The sequence below is a fragment of the Rhinolophus ferrumequinum genome, chromosome 19 (assembly GCF_004115265.2).
Source record: "Rhinolophus ferrumequinum isolate MPI-CBG mRhiFer1 chromosome 19, mRhiFer1_v1.p, whole genome shotgun sequence".
NCBI classification, from domain to species: domain Eukaryota; kingdom Metazoa; phylum Chordata; class Mammalia; order Chiroptera; family Rhinolophidae; genus Rhinolophus; species Rhinolophus ferrumequinum.
This window is the reverse complement of record NC_046302.1, coordinates 39,885,707-39,913,355: the sequence shown is the minus strand read 5'-3', so window position 1 is coordinate 39,913,355 and position 27,649 is coordinate 39,885,707. Positions and strand designations below refer to the sequence as shown.

At 50.0% G+C, this 27,649-nt stretch overlaps 1 protein-coding gene across 5 annotated transcripts in view; it reads right to left on the bottom strand.

The window, feature by feature from the left end:
• Positions 1-27,649, bottom strand: part of CTIF (cap binding complex dependent translation initiation factor) — a 262,257-nt gene that overhangs the window by 165,827 nt on the left and 68,781 nt on the right. For all 5 annotated transcript variants that reach the window (XM_033087333.1, XM_033087338.1, XM_033087335.1 and 2 more), the window contains exons 2-3: positions 26,464-26,671; positions 12,096-12,167 (exon numbers count right to left, since the gene is read on the bottom strand). In XM_033087333.1, the coding sequence (XP_032943224.1) occupies positions 12,096-12,167; positions 26,464-26,643 (252 nt within the window). In that variant the 5' untranslated portion in view covers positions 26,644-26,671. The remainder of the gene's footprint in view (positions 1-12,095; positions 12,168-26,463; positions 26,672-27,649) is intronic.

Here is a 27,649-nt window from a genome sequence, read left to right as displayed (position 1 = left end):
CTGGAAAAACCGCCTGGCACTTGGAAACAAGAATCTCTCTCCGTCAAGCCTCAGCCCAGAGAGGAAAGAACCTCCCGGGCACAGCCTTCCTTTGCTGTCCCTTGTCGATGCTGACATGGTGGCCTAGGCAGTGACACTGCTGCCACTAAATGGGGCAGCCAGAACCTGAGGGCTTCGCACGGCCATCCCCCACCCACTAGCCTTGGGCTGACAACATCCAAGCAGACCTCAGGCTACCCTGCCCGGTTGCTTCAGATCCGGTCAAAGCTCTTGGGATAGTCCCCTCTTCTGGAGTTCTGGACACCAACCCTCAAAGTTTGCATCCAACACACAAGCCCTCTTCGTGCCAAGAGAAGGCAGAGGGGCAAGAGTGTGCAGACAGGCAGATTTACAGACAGGCAGACTGCAGCCTGATTTCCGGGAACTCTACGCTACGGAGGAGCCAGACTCACCTCACCCTCCAAACCACCCTGACGCCTGCTCAGACTGAGGACCCATGCAGAGGTGAGGGCAAACTAAGGACAGAGAAGAAGGTGACCAGGACTTGGCTTCTTCCCAGGCACCCCCTGGCTTCTCAAGCCTTCTGCTTGCGGCTTCAGAGTCCTCAGCGTCCACCTGGGAGAGCTGGTAATGCTGGGTTAGTGACTGGCTCTCACACCAGTCCAGCTGTGAAGGGGCTCAGAGGCCACACAGAGCTGCCTAAGGTACGGGGTATATTCTTGGGCCACTGTGGTCTTCCTGGGCTCAGGGAAAATAAGTACGTGTTCTTTCCACCCTCCCTGCCCCCAGGCTTTCTTTCTGTTGGGATCCAGCTAGACCCTTCATCCCTCTCTCCATGCTAGTGCCATGAATGCACAGCACGTACAGCACGGACCCTGGCGGTTGGCCCTCCCTGACTGCTCTATGGCAGAGCTCCCCGTGGTGTTCCAGCATCACGTATCTGCTGACTCTCAAATGTCAATGGGCATCAAAATCACCCGTGGAGGGAAGTGTTGATGGTTTAAATGGAGTGCAGCTGGAGTGGTCCACGGAACGTGCTTTTGGAAACACTGGACGTTCAAGAGTTTCGCGTGGGGGGGAAAAAGTTCAAAAAGGCTCCCTTGTCAAATGTTTGGGATAGACTGGATTCAAAGATAGTTAAATAAATTACTTTATTGTAGAACTTCTCCGTGCCTTTATTAATCTGAGATGGATGCTGACTCTTCAAGGAGGTGGCAGTATGGTATGCAGTGTTTCTCAAACTCCTTTAGCCAGAAGTCCATGCCATCCTTCCTTTTAATTCCACGGAGCGCTTTGCAAGACTAGGGTTCCACAGAACCCCCTCTAGGAAATAGCCATCTAATGCTCTCTGTCAGCTCTCTCCCCTATTTAGTCTGTCATCTCGTTGAAGGTAGAAACCTTTGCTTCACTTCTTTGTTGTATCTCCCTGCCCACTCACTCCCCACCCTAGCCTTGGGGACCCAGCATCCATGAAATACTATTTAGCAAGAATTCAGTCGTCAGGCACCGGGAGCTCTCCATATAACCTCCCTGGCTTTTCCAAGAATGTTCTCCAGTTTGCAATTTCCTGGTTGGCTCTGGTGACCACGACTTGTCTCTGAGCCCCAGCCCGCCTGGGCCCTGTGGTCACCCAGGCCCCGCCCCCCACGTTGCTGCAGTGCCAAGGTTTTGAGAAGCCTTATCAGAAACAATCACCCTTTTCACTGGATCGCTTTTAGCACTTAAACGCAGCTGAATCCTTCACAACAGCCCCTTTTACTGGCAATTAGGGGGCCCCATGCCAGGGTGAACCTTGCTGCTCTCAGAACGGATCACAAAGGGCTAATGAACACTTTAAACCACAGGGAAGAAGAAATGGAAACGGCCTGCCCATAGGCAGGGAGACTGAAGCCGCTTCTGAGAGGCCCTGCTGGGAGCACAGCTACTCTCAGCTCAGGGGAAGACAGATTCCAGATGATGGCAACAGAAACCACTGACGCAGCACTCTGTATGCCAGGCACCATCTGAGAGCCTTACATTTGTTACAGCCTGAGGGAGCCGATGTTATTTACCATCAGCCCATTTCACTGATGAGGAAACTGAGGCTTGGTGACCTCATCCACATTTATAGAGCTAGTTCCCAGGATGGGAATGCATACAGTGGGGTCCAGAGTTTATGTTCTCAACCACTGCATTATGCAATTATTCAGATAAATTCTGACCCCACTGCAGATTTCCATAATGCAGTAACATATCCATCCTCTACGGACAGTTGGGTTCTCCAGGTCCATCTCTCTGCCAGTGTTTGGGAAGGCAGTGCTGGTGGAGGGAGTAGATCTGCTATACTGAAATTAAGGGGGAATGTGGGGGGCTTGGTGCATGAACGAATGAAACAAGGCAGGAGGCAATCATTGTACAGCAGAAAAACATGCTAAGTCAGGTGTAGGGGGGAAAAAACCCAACCGTCTTCTCTGTTGCTTTTTTCTTAACAACACAACTGCAGGGTGATTTTTGCGTGTGTTTGTGTGTGTGTGTGTGTTGCAATTCCAGGCTGCAAGGGTTTAGAACTAGGCAGAACTTGGCTGAATAGGATAGGCAGCAGAAAGATTCCCCCCAAGGGCATATCCTAGGCCAAAACAGGTGCTTCCCGTAGGCTGGGTCTGAATCTCCTCTCAGGGCCAGACTAAACCAGACTGCAACGGTAACTTGAGTTTGCTTGAGAGAGGAAATAAGGAGCCAAGTGCAGAAGGAATTGATGGGAGGGGGGGGAAGGGCAGAGCCTAAGGAGAAAGCCCTATCCTGGAGAGAGAGAGAGAGAGAGAGAGAGAGAGAGAGAGAGAGAGAGAGAGAGAGAGAGAGAGAGAGAGAGAGAGAGAGAGAGAGAGAGATATCAGTACCAAGGACAGCACCCCACATGCTAGTGGGTAAAACAATGATGGACCCCCAGTGTTTTAAATCCCCGACAACAGAAGGGCCTCTGAGGCAGGAGAATGACAGCACAGAGAACCTTCTGGGTGGCACCAGAGCTGAGTTCAGGAGCAGCAAAGGCCCTTCCTGTCACTCTGGAACGTCTGTGTCCCTCTCTGTCCCTTCCCTCTCTACCCCCCGCTATCTTTGAATTAAGACCCAAAGACCAGGGAGAGGTGGGAGATAATGACTAAAGTCCGTGGCCAAGTTCGAGTACATTTCCCCTAGGTCAACCCTTTCTGCCCATTCTCTCTCAGCTAATTAGGTTTGTGGTTTAGGATTTAAATAGCCCCATTATTTGAAGTTATTCTGGACGAGGCCACACCAGACGCCACTTCTGGCTGGCTGGCTGCCTATCCAGCATCTGCTGAAATAATGGGGCCTGTCCCCCGTCCCCCACGCTGCCCCATGTCCCTGTGCAAAGAAAGGATCCCATCTTCCCAGGCTCCTCACTAGGAGGCATTCTTGGAACTCCCCAGTCCCCAGGGACACCTCCCTTCCTGCCAGTGCCAGACTCAGGGCTACAGAAGGCCAAGGAAGAAAGGGGCTGAGAGGTCATCTGGTCTAGGGGTGACCTGGGAGTTCTGCTGGGGTGCTCCCACAGCAATGAGATGGATGGAGTGGAGGAGAAAGCCCATTGGCTCCTTCCCCCGTCTCACCAAGCGGTTCTGCCCCTGCTGGGTTTCTATATGGGATTTCCTTTAAAGATTTTGATGAAACAGAAGGTTCTCTACTTTTAAAAAAGTAACTTTTTATTTTAGACAAAATAAAATTTGTCTAGACAAAGTTTGTAAATTCACATCTAAATTTAAGAAATAATATAGAGAGATCCCGTGTACCCTTTACCTAGTCTCTCTCCAAGGAGAAACTTGTAAAACTATAGCACAGCGTTGTATCCAGGATACCGATGTTGGGACAGTCAAGACACAAGACATTTCCACCAGCACAGGGATCCATCCTGCTGCCTTTTCATACTCCTGCCCCCTCCTCTCTTGGCCCCTCTCCTCTCCTGATCCTGGCAACTGCTATTTCCACAATTTTACCATTTTAAGAGTGTTACATAAACAGGATCATACAGTCGGTAACTCCTGCCCCCTCCTCTCTTGGCCCCTCTCCTCTCCTGATCCTGGCAACTGCTATTTCCACAATTTTACCATTTTAAGAGTGTTACATAAACAGGATCATACAGTCGGTAACTTTAGGGGGTTGGCTTTTTTTTTTCGCTCTGCACAATTAATTCCCTGGCGATTCATCCAGGTGGCCGCGTGTGTCAATAGCCGGCTCCTCCCGACAGCTGAGTACCACCGCTCACCTGTTGGAGGACATGTGGGTTTTTCCCAGCTTGGGGCAATTATGAATAAAGCTGCTATACACATTTAAGTACAGGTGTTTATGTGAACATCAGTTTCCATTCCTCAGGGATAAACAGCCAGGAGTGCCATGGCTGGATTATGTGGTACTTGCCGGTATAATTTAAAAAAAAACAACAACAAACCACCCAACTGTTTTCGAGTGGCTGTACCACTTTACATCTCCACCGGTAATGTATGAGTGATCCAGTCTCTCTGCATCCTTACCAGCATTCGGTGCTGTTATTCCATATATGGATATAGTAAAAATGTAGACATTCTGATAGGCGTATCGTGATATTCCCTAATGGTTAATGGTAGTGAACATCTCTTTATGTGCTTATTTGCCATCTGTATATCCTCTTCGGTGAAAAATGTCTCTTCATGTATTCTGTCCTTTTTTAAGTGGGAACGTTTCCAATATTGAGTTCTGAGAGTTCTTTATATATTCCAGCTACTAGTCCCATTTTGCATCTCAGTGTTGACATCTGCTGATTATCTTCTTTCCATTAAGTCTGAAATCTTCCTGGTTCTCGGTATGACAAATGATGTTTGATTGCAAGTAGGACACTTTCATGATAGGTTGTGAGATGCGGAACTTATTTAAATCTTCTGTTTTCATTGGCTTTTTGTGATGCCACTCGGGCAGGGAAGGGGGGCGGGCACAGCCTCTCTCTCCTGCCAGTGAAAGTAGAAGTCAGGGGGGCGCTTATTGTTACAGCCAGTGGAGGCGGCATTCTAGGTCCCCACAGGGCCCCCATGACCCTACCCTTGGGGGTGGCCTCATTACTACTGGGTGACAGTGGAAGTCCCAGCTCTCTATTAGGCGTCCTCTGACACAACCCAGCAGGGAGGGAAGGGGCGCCTCACTACTGCTGAGTGGGGTGGAGTCCCGCCCCCTTCACATGGTCTCCATTGATCCCACGGGGGTGGTTGGGGGCCTTCTTACAAGCCGGCAGGGATGAAAGCCACAGCTTCCAATCGGCCTTCTCTGACACCACCCCGGTGGGGGAGGCTGGGGGCACCCTTTTACAGCTGGGGGAGGGTGAGAGTCCAGGCTCCGACTGGGTCTTTGCCAGTGTGGGTGTGGGTGCAGCCACAGCGTTTTCTGTGCTGTTTGGCTGCAGTAGAGCAGTTGTGGTCCACAAGTTTTCTGTCTTGCGGGGTTGCTCTTTTTCTGGACCGTCGCCAACGAGAGCAGGCTTTTATGGGGAGCTTTTAAACATGTGTCCATTGGCACTTCCTGGTTACTCACTTCTTCAGCTCTCAGCCTGGGATATAGGAGGCCAAAAAGAAACCCTGGGAGGTCAAGTCCCAAGCTCCCTAGCTGGTCCACCTTATTCTCTCCAGCTTTCAGCATCTTCTGATGTTTGCTTTATGGAGAATGTGCAGGGTTTTAGTTGTACTTAGCAGGAAGATGGAGAACATATACTCCACCTTCCCAGAAGTAGAAACCTCGGTCTGTATTTTTTACAAAACATTTTGAGGGCCTTCAGTCTAGTTCGCTCATTTTTCAGAGGGGAAACTGAGGCTGCAGCGAGTTGACGTAGGTCACCCATGATCGAATAGTAAGTCAGAGGTACAGAGGCGACAACTGATGTCTTCCAGCTCTCTGTCCAATCCCATCACCATGGCCGCGTGGCATCTCCGCCCTCACGCCTGTATATTTAACCTCCTCTGCGGGATGCAAGCTCCCCTGCAGACACCAGCCCCCTTCTCCGGGTATTCACATGCTGCTCTGGACTGTTGCTTTTCCACTCAAGAAAGTCTTATTTCTCGAGGCACACTAGGTTCTCTGAGGGTAGTGGCCAAGCCACGTGGCTCATATTGATTACAGCAGGCACTCAGTGAATGGTTGCTGACTACTCTCCCTATAAAATTAATAATCAGTATTGTTTGGTAAGTGTTGTATTCTGGTTCCTTCAGGTGAGCTGGAGACAGAAGGCACCTTGAGGATAGGGATGGATGCCACCTTTTGAAAAAGAGAGGCTCGTGTGCTGACAGCAGTGGAGGTGGCACGATTGGATCACAATAGCAGGAGCGTGTGTAGTTCTGGGAGGGTTATTAAGAGGAATTACAGTCCATGCTTATGGTGCTCCCAGGAGGGCAGCCCAGGATGGGATAGGACCTAAGAACCATCATGTCAGGTCCCAGACTTCTGGGCACTGCCTGCCCTCCACAATGGCTTGCTGAATGGATCAACGGATGAAAGAATGAATAAATAAAATGAAACAGCTGCAGGAATGAGGATATTTAGATTAAAAGGCAGCCTTGCCATGGTGGACTGCTGGGGGAGAGACTAAACAGTGACGGGCGAAAGGAGTAAAACTAAAACCATCAGCTGGAGTTATGAGAAGGTGGTTTGGGGCTAAATCAAAGAAAGACACTTTTACTAATGGAGCTGCCTAACAATGAGGTGCCTTTGGAAGCAGTGAGCTGCCCATTACTGGAAATGTCCAGCAGCTCAACAGCCACATGACGGGGTTCCTGCACTGCAGGATGGGGGGTTGGGGGTGGGCAGATTAGGTGACCTCTGAGATACTTATCATCCTGAGAGCCCATGAGGTCTTTAGGGGTCACTGGTGACCTGCTTAGTTCTGGATTTGATGTGGGAGGAAGAGGTCGGCTCCAGCCTCTGGCGAGCCTCTGCTAGAGGTGGGGCCTGTGACAGTCGTCTCGGCAGTCACCAAATAGTTCCTGTTTCCCCCATTCCAGGCACCTCGTAGGATTATACTTCTTAGTGTACTTATGGTTGGGTGGGACCATGTGACCATTTCTAGGCAACAAGTTCAGAGTGGACATGACACGGGTTACCTCTGAGTTGGTGTGTTGAATTGCCAAAGTAAGACCCACCACATGACCCACTCTCTGTCATAACTGATTAAAACAGCAATTGCTCCATCAAGCTTGGTCCTGAATGGGTTACTTCAAGTTACTGAGATTCGGAGCTGTTTGTTACTGCAGCATTACCCAGGCTACGCTGACTGATACAAAGGGACATACTTTACTTGTATGGAACACCAGAGAAAATATAAGATCTACAAGGTGCACAAACAGCGGTGGGGTTGGACAGCAGTTCCAGCATCTCGGCAGCACACAGACGCCTCCACATTCACTATCCATCCCCCACTACTCTAGTGACACCCAACACTAGCCATCCATTCTGCCGTGTTTTCTCCTGTTGACCCAACATCCCGACATTGTGCCCAACTTCAAGCCTTTGCTAACACCTTTCTTCTCTCTTCATTTCCTTCTATTTTCCTTTCCGTCTAACATGCTACCTACCCCTGAAGAAGGCACGGACCAAGTCTCCTGTCCTGCAAGACATTCCCCTACCCACAGAGACCAACAGGACCACTCTGGAATGACTGCAGTACCTGTCAGGACGTCTCTGTGGGGACCTTAACATGGGTGTCTGTAGCCTGTTTCATGTAAACTAGCCTCTACTCTGCAAATGGGTAGTGAGCCAGGAGGCTCTAGCTCGTATGTATGTGTCTGCCAAGCTTGCAGCAGGTACTCAATAAATACTGACTGAATAGAACGCAGAGCCATGAACACACACGATAGTTCTCAAATATCCACAAAAGCTGATTAAAAATCTAGGCACTTTCCTAAGGAATCTTCTGTACTAATGAGTTTTTTTAAATTGGCACTGAACCAATAGTATAATTACTGAAGGGCAGAGAGATGGCTGGCCAAAAACTCCTACGCTTTTCTGTGGACCAGAGGTAAACGGTGTATTTGAGGTTCACCTCTGCCTACCACCTGTCATTTCCTGGGTCAGAATCACTGTTGGCACCTAGGATATACCTAGCCTGCAGGTTGGCACAGGTATGAGGGTGGATGGGGGAACAGTGGAAAAATCTGGCAAATCCACACCTGCTGCTGTGTTTAGCAGCTATTTGGATCCAGTTGGTCATTTCGTGGAGACATCAAATGTAAACAATGAAAGAGATTTTCAGAGACGCTCAGAGAAGTCTGTGTGGTCCAATGCCTCATTTTGCAGAAGAGGCACTGGAGTTTGTGCCACACCTGGGTCAACATCTAGTTTTCCTGACCCTTGGGACAAGGCTCTTTCTTTCTCTCCTGATGCTTCAATTTGCTACTGGGCATTCATGATGAAACAGGGGAGTACCCTTTTCTCATCGTTGCAGGGAGTGTGGGATCTCAGGACTCGGAGACATCATTTCTGACACACCCCCACCTTTCCCAGGGCTTTGCATGAACCCGTCTGATAAGGGGAGGTGTGCTTATTAGGTTCCCGGCAAGGTTTCATTACCTTGCTCAACAGTCCACTCCGCCAGCCAAGTCCTCCAGTCAGGAAGTCCTTCTCAAGATCTAATGATAGGCCCTGCTGCTGTTGTGCACATTAATTTCCTTTCCTTGGCTCTTCTGTGTGGATGGAGAAGAGCTCTCACTCCTGACTTCACATGACCTTTATATGACTTTGGCTTTCTTCCCTGAATGCTAAACCCCCTGCTGGGACCTTGAAATGTTTTTCTAACTGAACTGGGTTGCACTCTCTCATTTCAGATGCCTTCCTCTAAATCATCTCAATGCATTTTCCCCAATACGATGAAAAGATGGAAACTGTCCAACCTCTTAAATAAATGATAGGTGACGGACAAGCTCTCTTGGAAAGAGGCGGCCAGGATGCCACACAGTCCACATGCAGCCGGATGCCAACTGCCGGTGGTTGGAAAGGCCTCCTTGGGACTATGTGTAGCCCATTTTTTTGTTCTGGACTCTCTGAGCCCCCTTCCTCCCGTCTTAGGGGACTCAGCCTACTCTAGGTTTCTTCTATTTTGTGCCTCTGAAAGGCTTCAGAGAGGCAAGGTTGGGTTGTTTTATAAATTTGTTGAAATAACATTCAATAACCCCAGTGTATGACTAATCCCAGGATGGCGCCCACATCTGGGCCCGTCATTCAGGACATGGTCTATGACCCACCACATGGAGCTTCCTGGGCAGAATGTGGCACCTTAGCATTTGCCAGCCACCCCCCTTTCCTGGGTCTAGGTGGCCAAAACGGGGCACTCAGGGGGAGTGCCAGAGCAGCCGACCACCCCAGTCTCAATTCAGTCTCAGCTTCCCCCTGAAACGAATTCTCCCCGATGGGTGAATGTGGGGAGACAGAGCTGTCCCATCATCCCCAAGATCTCAGAAAGCTCAGCAAAGTTGCTGTGGCAGAGGCATAGGGCCCACTAAGGCCTGACTGCATGGACTGGGTCTGGGCCAACTCGGGTATCATTACGAGCACCTACTGTGTGCAAGGCCCTAGACCAGGGGCAGTCAGGGAAGTAGAGTCAGCCCTAGCTAGCATCTTTGGGTTGACCAGCTGGCTGAGGGGACAGGCAAATGTACATGGAATAGCTGGATCGCACCATCAATTAGGGAGAGGGTCTGCCTGGATGAGAGGGATTGGTGAGGAGGCCAGTGGGTGTGCTTCCGGGGCTGGGAGGTGTCCCCAAGAGCCGGCCCAGTGCTCCTACATCTGGTGGACCAGGTTGAAGGGAGCCTTGGATGGATGGGCCAGCAGCATCCCCTCAGAGCTGCACCCGGCAAAGGCACTCTTCAACAGGAAGCTCCCTGGTTCTCCTTCTATAAGGGAACTGGGACAGGACGGCGTGGGCAGGGCCAGCTGCCGCAGGCCAGGTATATGGGGCTTTCCTCGTGCCAGTCACTTAAGAAAGGCCGACTAGCTTTGATCCCTTCACTAGAGGGCATCAGAGGATGGCTGCTTCATGAGGGGAAATCTCAGGTCCAGGGTGGGGTTCCCACGGGGATGTGAGCCATCACGCACCACGGGAGCAAGGGCAACACCCTGGACACAGCAGAGCAATGAGAAGGAAGAAGCTTGTCCTGACACTGTTGAACTGCCATGCCAGCCCTGAATACCCACCCAGGTTGTACTAAGAGGGGAAGAAATTTCCATCTCGTTTACATCATTCTATTGTTTGTATGCTAATTAACTGAGCCACTAATGTCTCAATATCAGGCCTTTCATGGCTGAACCAAAGTTTTCCTGACCTCAGGAGACCTCATTGCAATCCTACTCCTGGCTTTCCGTGCAGCATGGTGTACGTACAACACGCAGGCTCCAACCATGGCCTATCCATCTAGGAGGTCCAGCTCAGTCCCATCTCCTTGGCTCGGGCCTGCCCGGGCTTCTTAACTCTGTGCCACCTGAGGTCTGGGCCCCTCTTTGGATGCTTGCATCTCCTGCCCAGCACGGGGCATTCTTTTACCCATTACCTTGTCCTTCTAACCAAGTGGTAAGGCCTCCAAAGGCAGGGGCCATGCTCCAGGCCCACCAGCGCTTAGCACCAGGCCTTTGCAAACACTCCATGGCTGAGGAAATCTACAGGAAGTCCTTTCTGAAACACCTGACCTCTTCAACATGCTGAGCTGTCCTGAGCTCCGAGAAACTTCACACAGCACCGGGGGCTGTGACCACGCCAGGACTCAGGCCCAGCAGCCTTCCCTCTTGCCCAAGCCGGCTCTCCGAAGGCAAGAGCAAGTTATTGCAGGAGGCCATAAAGGCTCTGCTCAGCTCTATGGACAGGTGCAAGGTGAGGCTGGGCTGGAGGGTGGACATAGGGTTTCCAGGAGGGAATTTCCACCCATTCTCAGGAATTTTTTCGCTTTCCCATTCCCCAATCCTGAGAAAAGTTGGTCGGGAAATCGGGAAAATTGGCTCCTTGAACCCAGTAATACCCACAATGGGAAATAAACGTACTACTCACAATGTATCTCTTAGACATTTTTCCTATTTATCACTAGGGTTTCCAGGAGGGAATTCCCGCCCGTTCTTGGGGATTTTTTTTTGCTTTTCCGTTCCCTAATCCTGAGAAAAGTTGGTCGGGAAATCGGCTCCTTGAACCCAGGTAGTTGGTAGTATTGGCAGTCACTTTGACTCATGGCATTGGAAATGATTTCACATTTCCACGGCAGTTCATCGTGGAGAACAGAAAACAGTTTATATCTTGGGATTTGGGAACAGGAAAGCGAAAAAAATTCTTGAGAATGGTTGGGAATTCCCGCCTGGAAACCCTAGGTGGAGATAAATGTTTTTTTCAGCCTCTAATCCCACTGTCTCCCACAGGGAAGGATGAGGTGTCAGAACAGCTGGATAACCAGAGGGAGGCTAGAGGTCACCAGGGACAGCTCTGGAAGAGCAGCTTCTTCATTCCCTCCTGGCCACGCGACCCAAACAGGGTGGCGTGGGGGCTTGGGATCTCACAGGCAAGCAAACAGGGAGAAGCAGCCAGCTTCGGCCTGGTCCCAGGACAGCTGGTTCGCCGGGAGAAATGGACGGGTCTCAGACACTTCACACCCTCACCGTGCCCCTCCGGGTCCTCTGCAAACCTGGAGCACAAGTGATCTCCAAAGTGACCGACCAGCACCCAAACCCTAGGAGTTCCCTTGTTTGTGCAATCCATCGGGGAACCTCCCGTGAACCCTGATGTGTGACTCTCCAGTTCATTCACTTTCCTGCTGAATAATATGGCCCTGTGAGGACATGTCACGTATTATTGATCCATTCTCCTCTCGATAGACATTTGGTTGCTTGCTGATGTTTGTTATTATAAAAACACTGCTACTGAAAAGAAATCTTATGGATTTATGTGCTCGGAGAGGGGCTTCACTGTGGGTTGGATATTTGGGGAGAACTTTCCAGAGGGCAGACTGCACCCTCCCTTTTCCCATTTCCTGCTCTCTCCACACCCCCACCTCTCAGGAATGCAGACAGCAGGACACATGACAACCCCCAGATGGAGCACGGAGCTGCTTCCTTACCTGTTGTGAGGGTGTTCGTCCTCGCGAGAGGGAACAGCTGCTGTCCAGCTGCTCGCTGCAGTCCGCTGTCCACTGCAGAGGAGAAAGGGAGTGGTCAGCGCTGGGAAGACATACAGGCTCGTCCTCACGCAGCCCCGGCCCCCCAGGCGTGGCCCTGCCCTCCTGCGGCAAAACCAAATCCTGCTGGGCCATTTCAATGGCAAATCCTTCCGTACCAGCAGGGCCATGTTGGCATCTCCAAACTCCACGTGGAGGTGACCCTTTGGTGTACGCTTGGGGAAGGCAAACTCATTTCCCTTCACCTAAACCCACCGAAGTGATGAAGATCCAGCTACATTTTTAAAGTCAACCAGACATGACAGAGGGTCACTGTGAGAACAATCAGCACTGCCTTTGACCGCCTGACCTGGCTTCAGCCACACTAGCCCTCTACAGTGTCAAGGCCAGAGCTGGAAGTGAGGCACGTGTGTATGATCTTCCCATACGCCCCGTTCTAGAAGACGACAGACCTTGGCACTGATAGGACAGCCTGGCATCGGGGAAGCATCCTAGACTGGCCGTCAGAATCCTGGCTTGAGCCCGGTCCCACCATTCACCCTGAGAACCCGGAGGCCTGGCATGCCCCGAAGTGTGGTCTGACAACCACCTGCATGCCAGTCCCCAAAGCCTGCCACACAGAGTTCCTGGACCCCACCCTCCACACACTGAATCAAGACTCTGAGAGGGTGGGACTTAAACATTAGCATTTTGATAAGCTCCCACGTGATGCACCAGAAGTTTGAGAGTCAGCGCAATCTGTGTGATCTCCCAGGCTCCATTTTGTCATCTGTAAAATGGGGACAGCAAGGCTGGGTGACTCTACAAGACTGAGGCGAGGACCTTTGGAAACTATAAAAATACTGTAGAGATAGGAAGTAGTAGTAACAGCATGGCCTTCTTCTGTAAGGTGCTATCTAGCGATATGGTGGTGTCTTTATTATTGTGTTAAACATTAGCTAGCCGTGCAGCCTATGCTGGCCATTGACCTTGACTTACAGCCTGTGTGATACAGGAAAAGCAGACGAGCCCAATCTCTCTGCTTAACACTCTTGGTCAGAACTGTGAGTGAGTGTGGACGGCTCAAGGCCAGTGCAGTGCTGCTTTTGTAAAACCTTGGCTGGGCACACCGTCCAGACTGTGAGCCAAGGGCACGACCTCTGTACAGGAGAGGTATTTTATTACAATGTTGATGACCCAGGCAGGTACAAGTGTGTATTCTAGAGCAGTGCTGGCCGGGGAAAATAGGATGAAAGCCACAAATAGGAGTCACAGATGTAATTTTAAACGATCTAGTAGCCACAGTTTAAAAAGATCAAAATTAAATTTTATTTATCTCAATATATTTACATTATCACTTGAATAGGTAATTAACGTAAAAATTATTAATGAGATATTTTACATTTTTCTTTCCACACTAAGTTTTTGAAATCCACTTAGTGCATACATCGGTTTGGAACAGCCCCATGTCAAGTGCTAGAGTGTCACCAGTGGCTCGTGGCTCCCTTACTGGCCAGCACAGCTCGAGGGAAAGGGCCAAGGAGGCGTGCCAGTCCTGGGTGGGTCCTGGCCGCTCGCCCACTTTTTGCCTCGTCCTGCTCTGCATTGCAGAGGGGCTCACTCCTGCAGCCCGTGACCCCAGGCTCCTGCATCAGCTGGGTTTGGCCCATGGGAGACAGGAAGAGAGAACCCAGGGCATTTCTCTCCGCTCTCTCTGCCTCAGATGGCATTACCAGCAGTGACTGGGTCTCCTTCACGGCTCCAGCCCGCACCACACAGGCCGTCTGTGCGTGACCTTGACCTCTGGCTCTGGCAACACCATCTCCTCCCTTTGTGCCTCAGGTCTGTACCGGCTTCCTGGCGTTGCTAATCCCTGGGTTGTTGAGCCTCTCAGTTCCCTTACCATCTGGGTAACCAACGCCTTGGATTAAATTCCCTCTGTCTGGATATCTTCAGTCTCAAGGCATCTCCCCGAGATATTAATTATAGGGTGGGAAAAGGACAAATGAGAAATCTGTCAGACATCACCTTAAAGCCAAGTGATGAGGATAACACCACCCGTAATAAAACATATACTCATGGCTTCCCCAACAGGATGCAGAGCAGGGCACATCACTTTCGAGGTGCTCTTGCCAAAAATGCACAACCTCAGTCTAATCATGAGAAAACATCAGGCAACCCAAATTGATAAACTTTCTACAAAGTAAGTGACCAGTACTCTCCAAAAGTGCCACGGTTGTGGAAAACAAGAAAAGACCAAGACAGTGTCACAGACTGCAAGAGGATAAGGAGACACGACAATGGGTTACAAATTTAGATCTTGGAACTGAAAAAGGACATTAGTGGGAAAACAGGTAAAATCCCAAATGGAGTCCCGTTGTACCGATGTTAATTTCTTAGTTCTGACAATTGTACTGTGGTTACGTAAGGTGTTCATACGCGGGGAAGCTGAGTGATACGTTCATGGGAATACCCTGTACTATTTTTGCACTTTTGCTATAAAGCTAAAATAATTTCAAAATAAAAAGTAACACATATATGGATGTATGCATGTGTATATTTTGAATAATATATCCATATACACATTTGTATGTGTGTGTATATATAAAATGTTTAAACTACTGTAAAAACGACCCCTCTGCTTTACATACTGAAGTGGTTTCTCCTTCCCCGGTTGGAGCTTGAATGACAGGGCTGGGGGAGGTTGCGGCACACAATGACCCCCGGCTGAGAAGAGGACTAGATCACGCATTCGTCATCCCACTCAAGGACAGCCTTGCAGAGGAAGGCTTCCTCCATCCTGGGCATCCCAAACACTTCAACCCCAGGTTCATCGTGCTGAGGTGACATCCCACAGCATGGTGACTCCAGGGTGGGTGCATCTCCTCCTGGGGTTAGCATGGTCCCTGACAGGGTGGCTCTCCCAGACAAGCACTGCATAGAGGAGGCAGCCACATGCAACCTCATCCCCCTGGCTGGGCTTCCTAAGAGCAGTTCCACGTTCTGATGAGACCACTGTGCATCAGCAAAGTCACCCTTAACTTTACACTCAACAACGAGAAGCCATTTTCCCTGAGTGCCTTTGGGGTGGGACCTGCAACAGGCGCCTCCCTTCACAGGAGACGTGAGATATCCCAGGAGAGGTAGAGGGCTAGGCTGAGATAAGGAAGAGTGCGCTCTCAGCAGGGGTGCAGGGATGGGTGCAGGGAAGGAAAACGGGCAAGCCAGGATTCCTGGAGAAAAAGCGAGCCCAGGCGTGAATCACGGAAGACCATGGCAAGTGCGACTCTGGCTAAGGAGTCAGAGACTCCTGGGGAGACAGGGTCAGACCAGGAGGGCGACCCTGTTAGGGAGGCAGAACTGGCCCGGGGGAAGCAGGTCAGGAAGCTAGAGTCTGACATTCAGGTCTCTACGGTGGTGGAGACAGAGATGGAAATGAGGAAGTGGATCTAAGCGCATGGCACAGACAAGCCAGGAGCAAGGGGCTGATCTGCGGGAAGGAAAGCAAGATGGTCAGGTCCACAGACACGCATCCCGGAGACCCAGCCAGGGCGTCGGGCAATGCATTAGAGGAGGGAACGTGGTCCAACTGTGTACAGCTCTCCCGACCCTGGAAGGAGGATTCAGTGGGAGTCTCCTCCATTACCCCAGGAAGCCATACCCACTGGGCCCGTGTGGCATCTCACCTCCAACCCCTCAGCCAAGCAGCAGCCCCGGGAATCCTCTCCTCTGATGCTGCCTCGATCACCTCCATTGGGAAGTGTTTCTTCTGGTTCCTAAAGCCCCCGGGAGCTCTCCTGTCCCTGTTCCAAAGCTCCTCCTGGGACCCCCCTCTCAAAGCTCCTCTGCTGGGACCCCCCTCTCAAAGCTGTTTTCTTTCTTCTTAGGCCTCAGCCACCACCTCCTGCGACTGAGCCACCGCCTAGAAAAATCTCCAGACACAGACACACCTTCCCAGTCCTTATTTACATGCGATGATTCCAGGATGGAGAGAAGGGCCACCACTTCAGGAACACTCTCCTCCACCCCGCCCCGCCCCCACGCCTGATTTCTGCATGTACAGTGTTTTTTTCCTTCAAGGTCAACTGGTTTACAGCTAGGAGCAAGTCCTCTGGGGGATAAGGGTGACATTTGCCTGAAAAAAGGTCATGGTACAGAAATAGGCAGGAAAAATAGCACATTTTTTAAATATATGGAAACGATGAACACTGCATTCACATGGTTTTTTTGGCCTCCACCATATCTGTTATAATTTATTTCTTAATTTGAAAAGCTGAAACAAAGATGGCAAGGGTTAAGATTCAACGAATAGGGGAGTACAGATGTTTATTCTCTCTTCAAAGTAGATGTTTATTCTATTCTCTGCTGTTACCAGTACATTGAAAATATTTCACACTGAAAAGAATTAAAATCCACGCTCAGTCACTGGCATCTAGGATGGACAGTATTATAGGAGCAAACTTGGTACAGGAACGGGAAAGACACTGCCCATGGGGGAGGGTGGGTCAAGGGAAAAGCCTGGAGTCAGGGAGGTGGAAGGAGCTAAAGACAAACCGCCCGCTTCCCCATGGTGTCTAAGTCCCCCCAGGGCCCTGCCCTTCCAGATATCAAAGTGGATTACGTGGCCAGAGCCAAACCGGCATGCTCAATAAGCGCAGGACTAGACAGAGAGGTCCACTGCTAAAACTGCATCCACAAACAGACGGATGTACAAACGGGAACTCAGTGTGTGGTAAGGACAGTGTTTCCAATCAGGGGAAAGGAGAGGTCAGTAAACACACGGGACTAGACAACTGGCTAGCAGGTAAGGACAAAATGACCCGAGAGGTCTGCCTCACACTACCCATGGACAACACGTTCCCAGTTGATTAAAATCCAAGATACGGGTTTAACACATCAAAGCCTAAAACTTCTGTGTGACAAAAGAAATCACGAACAAATGGCAAGTGAGGGGCTACTCGCAGCATGTAAGGTGGATCGCCAAAGGATGACGGATCGCCAGAATATGTAAAGATCTCATTTAAATCTAGGCACTGGGCTAAGCCCGTTACATACAGCAGCATTCCCTCCTCACAGATACCTAGGCACGTTTATTACCGCCACTTTGCAAATATGGAATTTGAGGCACAGCATGGTTAAGTAACTGACCCAGGGTTACACAGCCAAAAAGTGGCAGAATGGGTAAAGGGCACAAATAGGTATTGACTTAAAAAGCAAATAAAAATGTCAGATACTAAATGCAACGTGTGATCTTGGGTTAGACACTGAACCAGATTTTTTTTTTTTATCGTGGTAAAATATATATGACATAAAATTTACCATTTTAACCATTTTTAAGTATGTAGTTCTCTGGCATTAAGCATAGTCACAGTGTTGTGTAACCATCACCACCATCCATCTCCAGCATGTTTTCATTATCCCCGAACTAAAACTCTGTCCTCATCAAATGACAACTCCCCCGTGCCCTTCCTCCCCCAGCCCCTGGCAACCACCGTTCTACTGTGATTCTCTATGAACTGACTATTCTAAGTGCTTCAAAACAGTGGGATATATGGTACCTGTCCTGTTGTGTCTGGTTGATTTCACGTAGCATCATATCCTCAAAGAGGACTTTATGTTGTAGCATAAGACAGGATTTTGGTTTTTTAAAGCCTCAATAATATCCCATTGTGTGTACCTACCCCACTTTGTTCACCCATCCATTCACTCATGGACATTCGGGTTGTTGCCACCTCTTGGCTACGGGGAATAACGCTGCTACGAACATAGGTGTGCAAGTATCTATTCATGGTCTTGCTTTCAATTCTTTTGGATATATACCCAGAAGTAGAATTGCTGGACCACATGGTAATTCTATGTTTAATGTTTTGAGGAACCTAGAATTTTAAAAAATAAATAATTGTGTCGTATCAATGTTTATTTCCTGTACTGTGATTATGTAAAAGGATGTGCCTATTAGGAAACACACACAAGTCTTCAGGGATAAAGGGGAATCGTATCTGCAGCTGACTCTCAAATAAATCAGCGAAGTTTATATATACTATCGCTCAACCTATCCTTCGATGAAGAGACTGAAAGCAAATGTGGTAAAATATTAACAGCTGTAGAATCTGGGTGAAGGCTATGCAGGAATTCTTTGTACAATTATTGTAATTTTTATGGACCTCTGAAATTATTTCAAAGTGAAAAGTTATTTAAAAAGTCATCTTATCCAGGGCTTCTTAATCAAGGATTACCCAGGGTGCCATGTGAAGGTCCTGTGGGAACCACTGCTGTCACCCAGTGCCCTCGATTCCCTGTGAGGGAACTGAGAGGGGACGTGGCTTCCTCACGGCAGCACAGAGCCCAGAGCCCAGGCCTGGGATGGCCAGTAGCAGAATCCTGCTGGCCTAAGACTTGAGCTTCTCAGCGTTGGGACCATGTCCAGCCGTTTCCCTTATTCTGGGCCAGCTTTCTGGAAGGGGAGGTGAGGCAGGAGACTGGCTGGAGCTCATTCCCCATCCACAGTGAGACCCCAGGAAAGCGTAGTGTGTAAGGGCTGAGATTTGACGGGGGGGAGAAAGGCTTTTTGCTCCTATCTTGGAAAACAAACAACTTTCCTGTTGTACAGGCGGTGCAACGTAGTGACTAGGGGCTTGAGTTCTTGAAGCAGAGAATCTCGAGTTCCTATTCCCAGTCCATCACTTACTTACTCTATGACCTTTGGGAAAGTCACTTCATCCCTAACACTCAACTTTCCCCACCTGTAATAACCCAAACTACCAATAGCAGAGAGATTAAGTGTACGGCAACTGCGGTAAAACCACCTGGTTCAAACCTCAGACTGGCCACAGAGTACTTGCCGTGTGACCTTGAGCAGCTTATTCAACCTCTTTGTGCCTCAGTTTCCTCCCTTATAAGCTGGCAACAATAGAAGCACCTTTTTCATAGAACTGTTGTGAAGAATTACTGAGTTCACATGGACACACTTCGGTCTCCTCTGTTAGTTTCTCTTCCTCTCCCCAACTTCTAAGGGCTCAATCCTTGACTCTCTACTCTAAACTCCTTCACTCCTTGGGCTTAAAATGACACCCACAAGCTACTATTTACAAATGTGACTCTCCAAGTCGTTCCCCTCTGAATGCCACCTTTGCACATCTAACTGCTTGATCAACGTCTCCACTAAGATATCTAATACTATCTTAAACCTTTCATGTCCAAAAACTGAACTCTTGACTTTCGCTCCCCAAAGCTGCTCTTCCAGGGTCTCCCATATTTTATTTCTGGAAAGTCTATCCTTCTATATGCTCAGGCCAAAATCCTCCAGGTCATTCATCAGAAAAATCATGTCATTTGTACCTTCAAAGTATAATGAGAATCGGACCACTTCTTCCCATCTCCACAGTGACCACACTGCTCGTGGCCACCATCACCTCTCGCCTGGACCAACCAACCAGCTTCCTGGTCTCCCTGCTTCCTTTCCCGCCCATCCTCCCATGCCCACCCCAGCCCCGGCCCCTTGTCAGAGTCTATTCTCCAAACAGCATCTAGAGCGATCCTCGTTAGCCAGTCATACCGTGTCCCTCCTCTGTTCAAAACCGCCAGTGTCTCCTCATCTCACTAGGAAAAAGACCCATCTCACTAAGGCTGACGTGGCCCTGTAGTCCAGGCTATTCTACAGCATCCCCCCCTTGCTCAGTTGGCTCCCGCCAGACTGGCCCCAAAGCTCTTCCTCAAAGTGGGGCACGCCCTGGACTTCCCTCTGCCTGGCATACTCCTTCCTAAGTAGCCTCACTCCCATCGCGTCTGTCTTCAAATCTTTGCTCAAAAGTCCTGTCTACGTAAGCCTTCTGGGACAGCCTAGCATCCCTGCTGCTTCCTGCACCACATAAGTGTCACCTTCTAACATCCTCGTCCATCTTTGTTTATTGTCTGTCTTTTCCCGCCAGAAAGTAAGGGCTAGGAGGACGGGGGTTCTGGTCTATTCTGTTCATGACTTGGTCTCCGAGCCGAGACCAGCGCCTGAAGGAATACATGTTCACTGTAATTGTATCTCTCTATTTAGCCAACAGTAACTGGCAGAAAAAGGGCAGATTTAAACAATTGTGCTTTGTGCCCCAAACCACCAAACAATGTCTAGGAGCTCATGCTACATAAACAAGCAAGCTAAAAACTACATGTATGCTAGAAGCTCAGCTTTGTAAACGGCATATCAAGGCAAACGTTACATTAGTTTCTGTCATAAAATTATGGTGGACTTCTTTCTCTGTTTTTCCAATTGTTGCTTTAAAAGTAAAATGAAAGTTTAACCTTAAAAAAAATGACTGGTAATCAGATTCAAAAGGGCTCAACCTCACTAGAAATCAAGAAAACGCAAATTAAAATGACAAGAGACAATTGGTCCCAGTACATTGGTGGTAGCGTGAATAATGGAAATCGTTTTGGAGAACAATTTGGCAACAGCTATAGAAACTGATTCTACAGCTCGGTATCTACCTAAAGCAATGCTTTGTATGTGTAGAAACAGGCATCTTCAACAGTATTCACCTAAGTACCTTGCATTTCTGGGGTACACTCTGGAAGTAACCTGAATGCCTATCAATAGGTGAATGATTAAATTATGGGATATCCATATTATCCATTAAGCAGAAAACAGCAGATGTACAAGCCTGGAAGACTCCCCCGGGCACATAGCTGGGTGAAAATGCAAGTTATTGAACACAGTCACTGGCTATGATTTATGATTTTGAAATACTGTATTTCTGTAAGTCATATTATATGTATGTTGGTAAAAACATCAAAAAAGGTGAGGGAGTTAACTCACTGATCGGATGGGAGGGAGGGCAAAGCGCTGCCATGAGGCGATTGCTAAGGTAGATTTTATTGATAAGGTCTGAATTCTCGTGTACCATGAGGATGTATGCATACAGTACTTGTGTCAGTAAAAGTAAATCATTTTTTAAAATAAGGGGGAAAATAAAATGAGTCCCCCACGGTCAACCACCCCACAGTCCCCCTTAAACTCACTTCTTCTGTTAAGCCTTTCATGGGGGGTCCACCATTGAGTGCTTCCTCCTATGAGAAAAGATGGTAGGGAGAAAGGATTCCAAGGGCAGGAGGAGATGAATGAGTGGGACAAAGTGGGGATGAGGGCACCGTGAACAGGGAAGGCAGCGTAAAAGGAAAAACGTGAAGAAAGAGAAGGAAAAACGTTGTGAGAAAGCGACACCAAACTGAAGACTCTCGTCCCAGCCTACATAGCTGCATGGCTCTATCTCTGTTGGAAAGGTCACTTTGCATTTGAGACAAAACCCAGGACTTCTGAGTGCCTGACAGCAACAAAAAGAACTGCAGGAAGTTATGGTCACCCTCGCGGGCTCTTCCTTTGACCTATTCATAGGAGCTTCTTGGAAAACACGCCTTCATTAAATGTATGCTCTTCACAACACCCCGACATTCTACCCTTCCAAGAGAGTGGAGCAGCTGGCATGGAGGGGTGCGGAAGGGAGACAGACATGCACCATCTGAGGCCGTGGTCGTCAACCTTAGTGGGACACCAAGGTCACACAGGGAATGAGAAGAATGCAAGGCCCAAGCCCCTCCCCACTCAACTGAACTCTGAGGTGGGGGCCAGTCCCAGCCCCCCGAATGAGTCCACTGTGCAGACAGCATTGTGAGCACTGCTTTGAAGCCTGGTGGTGACCCACAAAGACCATCCACTAACATCAGAAGTGCCGAACTTTCTCCACTTACGACATCCCAATCTCTTCCACCAAGCTTAATGGTCAATGAGACTTGGAGTCCTAATTCTCGTTCCACGGGGGGAAATACATTAACCACCCAACAGCCGATACCCAGCAGGGGACCAAAAGTAGATGGGGAAGGGGTGAGTCCCAGGACCCTGCGCAGCCACTGAGCAGTGTGGCTTGGCTATTTCTCATCTCTGCGTCGCAGTCATTTCTTCTGCAGAATAGGGGCATAATCCCCTCCTCCCAAGAGAGAGGACAGCTTTCAGGATGTGCCTTTGGGGACTTGGAACCCGTTGGAGGGCAAGTGCTCTTGAAATGTGTGTGGGGGGTAATTTTAAATATGGTATCCCAAAAGAGTTGGGAAACTTAGAACACACATTCTCTTGGTTACTCGTCTAAAGAAAAGAAAGCTTGCTTGCCCTCCCTCCCTCCTTCCCTTCTTCCCCATCTGTCTCATCCATCCATCCATCCATCCATCCATCCATCCATCCATCCATCCATCCATCCTTCTTCCTAGTTGTTGCTGGGGGAGGGGCAGCAGGGAAAACCACAACCGTACAAGCATCATGAGGTATTTTCTTCCTGTCAACTGTCATCTCTCAGATCCTAAAAAAAAAAAATGACCTCACCAACTGAAGAACAGTGTGCTTCTTTACTCCCTCAAGTTTTCTCAAGGTTTCCAAGATTCCTAACAATTTTCCTCTCCCAGGAACAATAAAACTACCGCAGACAGGCAGACGGGGACTTTCTCTGAGGTTATTTTTGTTCTTTGTTTTTTGGCTTCCATCAGAAATAGTCATCCAATGAAATAAAAACAGTCAAAAGTGTTTTAGCAGAAAGATTTCCCACAAGGCTACATCAGTAGAAGTGTGTTATACAGAGATGTCTAACACTGGCCTTGCTTAGAGTTATCCACAGCTGTGTCCTCACCTGGAGCCTGTACCCCAACTGTGTTTGTGGGGTAGGGAGTGGGGCGGTGGGATCAGGATTGAAATGTCCCTCCTTGGCCAGCAGCACACACAGGTGGACCCCAGGATCCTGCCTGGTGTCTGCGTTCTTCCGGGGAATTTCAGAGAATGTGGAGAGTTTAAAGAACGCATCCAGATGTTACAAATGGCCAGGTTTTCTACATTATGTCTCGCAACAAACATCTGTGCAAAAGCCCCTCCAGATGTGAAGATCGGAGCATGGTCAGGCCTCACCTGTCCCAGGAGCAGGAGCCGGCAGGCAGTGCGGGGCCAGCCTGAGGGCACTTCTCTATCTCTCTACATGCTGAGAGCCTAACAGTCGCCCCAGGAAGGTCAGGGGTGCAGAGCAACGGGTCCCTCCTTCCAGAACTATTTCCCAAATGGCTGCTCTGGGAATGGAAATTGTACCTTTCGCAAAGCATTCCTCCGGGGTGAAGCTTCATGGCTTCCTTGAACCCTCCTCCTGTTAAAGCCCGATTCACCTGGAGGAACCTTTGAAGGATGCCCTGCTGGAGGACACCAGAGTCCAAACAGCGGTGGAGGCAGGTGGCACACGCCAGGCCAGCCCACCACTTGTGCATGGGGCCTGCTCCCGGGGAATCAGCTCTAGGATGCTTATGGAAAACTAGAGCTGGTTCACCTAGTTCTCCCCTTCCTGCCCTCGACAACCCAAAGAGATTCATTTTCCTCAGCAATTTTCCAGTCTAGTCAGAGGGCCCTCCCACTTCCACTTCAGGTCGTGATATTGTTAACTGTACAATCGGTAGTTTAAGTCAAGAAACAAAGTTATGCAAATAAATTAACATATCATGACACAAGACACCCCCCCCTCCTTGAAGGCACCCCCCAGGTCATCCACCCCACCCACCTCACTCCCTGCACTCTTTGAAGACTTCTGGATCACTGCTACCTCTTCAGCATTTTTCCTTTCTTGGTGATTTCAATGTCCACGAAGCTGGCTCCTATACCCTGCCTCTCAGTTCCAGGCTCCCTCTCCTCCCGATCCTTCCTCTTCCCCACACACTCCCACTCTTATACCCAGCTCTTTTATCACCAATTCCTGTGCCCCCTCCACGCTGGGTTTCAAACGTTCCACTCCTGGACACTCCTATCTTTCTGACTCACTCCTTCTCACACCAGGACTCCAACAATTCTCCAACTCCCCAGAACCTTCAATCCACTGACCGACCACCCTCCAGGATTCACCACCAGCTTTGGGCCCTCTCTCCTCTCCTTGCCCAGCTCAGTGTCATGGGACATCACTGTCATCACTCCTTCACCTACCTCGCCCTCCTCTCCCTCCACTGTCCTCACCCAGAAGCACCTCAATCCTGGTTAAATAACCCCTTCCTAACCCTGTACCTGTACCATCACGGCTGGAATCAGCTGGAGGAAGCCACAGCTATGCTGCACAAGTAGGTGTCATTCTGGACGCATGGCTGCAAGCCTGCCAACTCCCTCCTGCGATTGTGGGTGACCAGCTGGGGGCCCAGCCAAAGCCAAGCCCTCTCACCTGTTCAAGGTCCCTGCTCCAACAACCACCCCCCTGCCCTGGGCCACTCCCCTCAATGCAGCACGTTGTAAATGCCCCATCTGGACCTCACTTCCCCGAGTACCACAAGTCTCTCTCCTTCACAACGCAATTCCTGAAACACAGGGAGGATCTGTATTATCCTCCCCATCTCCAATCATCAACTTGAACTTCACCCCCACCCCTCGACTGTTACCTCTCTACTTGGGGTCACAGTAGCCCCCAGGACGCAGGTTATTGTCAGTCCTCCTGTTTCATGACCTGCAGCAGCATCACAGGGAACAGGCCCCGCACTTCCTCGAAACAGATCCTCGTTCGGACTTCCAACACTCCACTCCCGCCTGGTTTCCCTCCTGCCTGACGGCCAGCCCCCTCCTGGTCTCTCACTGGCTCCTCTGCACACCTCTGCTTTCTCAATATTGTCAGATCCCAGGACTCAGCCCTGGCTTATCTTGTCTCCATGTCCCCATTTGCTCCCTGATTCATCTCCTCTGGCTCTCCCTCTTTCTCTCTCTGCTCCAGCCACACTGGCTTCCCTGCTGCACCGGGAATATTCTTCCAGCTCGGGCCTTTGCACCTGCTGTTCCCCTGCCTAGAACACGCCTCCCCCAGAAATCTGCCTGGCTCCCCCGTCCACCTTCTTCAGTGACATCTTCCCTGACATCCTGTTGAAAACTGCAAACCCTTCCTGACTCTCATCAGTCCCCATTCCATTGTCTTGTTTTCTTTTTCTCCACAACAGTGATCACCCACCATTAAACAGAAGTTCCACGAGGGCAGAGTGTTTGTGTGTTTGGCTCACTCCTGGATACCCAATCCGAGAAGAGTGTCAGCCACAGTGCAGGTGCTCAATGCACACTTGTGGAGTGAACCCTGGACAAATTACAGGCTTATACTAATTGTGACTCTAGAACTTCAAGGACAAGGGAAGCATCACATACGTTTCCACTTCTCTCTCAGGGCTGATTTTCTCTTCCTTATCCCCCAGTGGGGATAAAGTGCAGGATCACCATGGCTTCAGAATTTCCCTGGTTTGACTCCCGGTCCTGAGTTCTAGGAAAGCCATAGGTTCATTCTGGCTTTCTGAAAAGCTGGCTGCAGGGTCTGAATCTTCTGCCCACCCAGTCAGCTGCATTCAGCTTTTCTCCCAAGTGGCTCCCCTCTCCTTGTCAGCAGTTCCTGCTTGAGGTAGGAAAACAAGTACAAGAGGTGGACACCTGAGGCCCAGACCCTGAACAGAAGAGACCCTCCCACGTTTCCTTGGGCAAGAAAACCCTGCTTTTCGGTAGTTTTGAGCTTCTTATCACCTTTGACCTTACAACATTCCTGAGGCAGCGGGATCACTGGCCAGACAAGAAAACCAAGCTTCAGAGAAGTTGAGGGATTTGCCCAAGGTCACATAGGCAGCTAGAAGCAAATCTGGAGCCAACTCTTGAACAAATATCTATTGAGGATTTACAGTGCCAGACCACGGGGCATACAATATGCTTGCTGCCCTGAATGGCTCTCTATTTGAGAGAACTCGAGACTTCCACCCAAGGCCAGGGCTGCCGCAGACTGACCCAGGAGGGGGTGACACTAGTGTGAGATCCTGGCCAAAAGCCTCATGTGCCTAACTAGGTCTAATACACAGAGTCCTGGGGCACTGCCTGACAGACTCAATTCTGTGGCTGCCAACAACTGCCTGTATTTGAAATCAGAGAAAATATTCACAAGTTATAGCCTTTTGATTGTTGTGCATTTTGCATAAGCTACCATCTCCAGATCTAGAACAGAAGCTTGTGGAGAACAGGGAATAGTATGTAGCACATAGTAGGTGCTCAATAAATGTGTTCAATGAATTGTGCTTCTGGCTGGGCCAGCTGCCCCGTGGAGTAGAATGGAGTAGAAGTGGGTCACAGGCTGAGAGGGGCTTCCCGCCTGGAGTCCACGCTCTGTGGATGGGACCATCCACACCTCGGCAATCTAGGGCCAGGCAGCCAGACCCTGTCTGGAATTAGGGTCTCCTTATCACCCTCTTTGAGTTTGCCAAGCAAGGCGCAGGCCCTTGTGATTGCCCAGGCCCTGGCCCCTCTCCCCTTACCCCTCCCCGGGCCAGCGCTCACCTGGGAGACGTGGGAATGCGTCTTCTCGCTCTCACCATCACCCTCTGTCTTGTCTGCCAGCAGCCCCTGCACCTGGTACTCGAGCACGTAGCTATCGATGAAGCGCTCAAGCTCCTCAATCTCCTGGGAGCGGCTGCTCCCAGCCTCGGAGGAGGCCGACGCCGCTGAGGAGTTCTCCATCCCTCCAGCTCAGGGGCTTGGGCAGGAGCTGCAGGAGAGAACGGACAGGGCTGTGAGAGAAAGCTGGAGGCAGAGGCAATGACCCCATTCAAGTGAAGCGTATACTGCAATTCTCCTGTAGGGAGAGGGAATCGAGGCCCAGAGAAGGCGGGAAACTTGCCTAACTGGCCACCACAGGAACTTGTGTGAAGTCAGGCTTTAGTCCACACCTAGACCTTACCACCTGGGAAAAAGCAGAAGACAGACCCAGCCTGCCACCCAAGCCCCACCTCCCAGCCTGGAGTTAACAAAATCTGCCACAAAGCAAAATAAAATAGACCATAGGCTTTGATGTCCCTAACCTAAACATTAGGAGGTACAGGGGTTCCCTGGAGACAAACCCTCCAAGAAAATGCTTCCGTCTAAAGCGATGTCTTCTCTTTGAAGCCTGTAGGCCTTAAGTTTGCAGCCTCGTGGTGGTGTGGCTACTGGGACATGTGCTAAGCCCAGTCAGGAATGTGACTTGCTTTGAATGACAGAATGTAAAAGGCCTAGCGGGTTGTTTGGGAGGGGCGTGGCCCAGCCATGGGGGCTGCCTGGCCACCCCGCACAGGTGCACGGCTCTCGTTAGCCCTGCGGCCTTCTCCCTGGCTCTTTGGTGCGGCCTGGCGTGATGTGCACGACCAGCACTCCAGGGATACCGCTCAAGTCCAACAACACAACTGCTGTCCCTTCCTGACCAGACTAGGTGGACGCAGCTGCTGTAGGAGCCCAGGCCTGCTGGGACACCTCCACTGCCTTCTCCCACCCCCTTGCCCTGGCAGCTTCCACCTGACCCACCTGGAAGTGGGGAGAGCTAGAACCTTTCTCACCTCTAGGTCCCTTCCCACCAGGGACCCTCCTCTCTTTCCTGACATGTTCTAAGCCAGGTGGTAAGGGGCTTTGAAGCTTGTCGGGTCATTGTCTGGAGATAACTGCTCTCTGAGGGGAGCCCACTCAGCGAGAAGAAGCGGCGCCCGCACAAGGT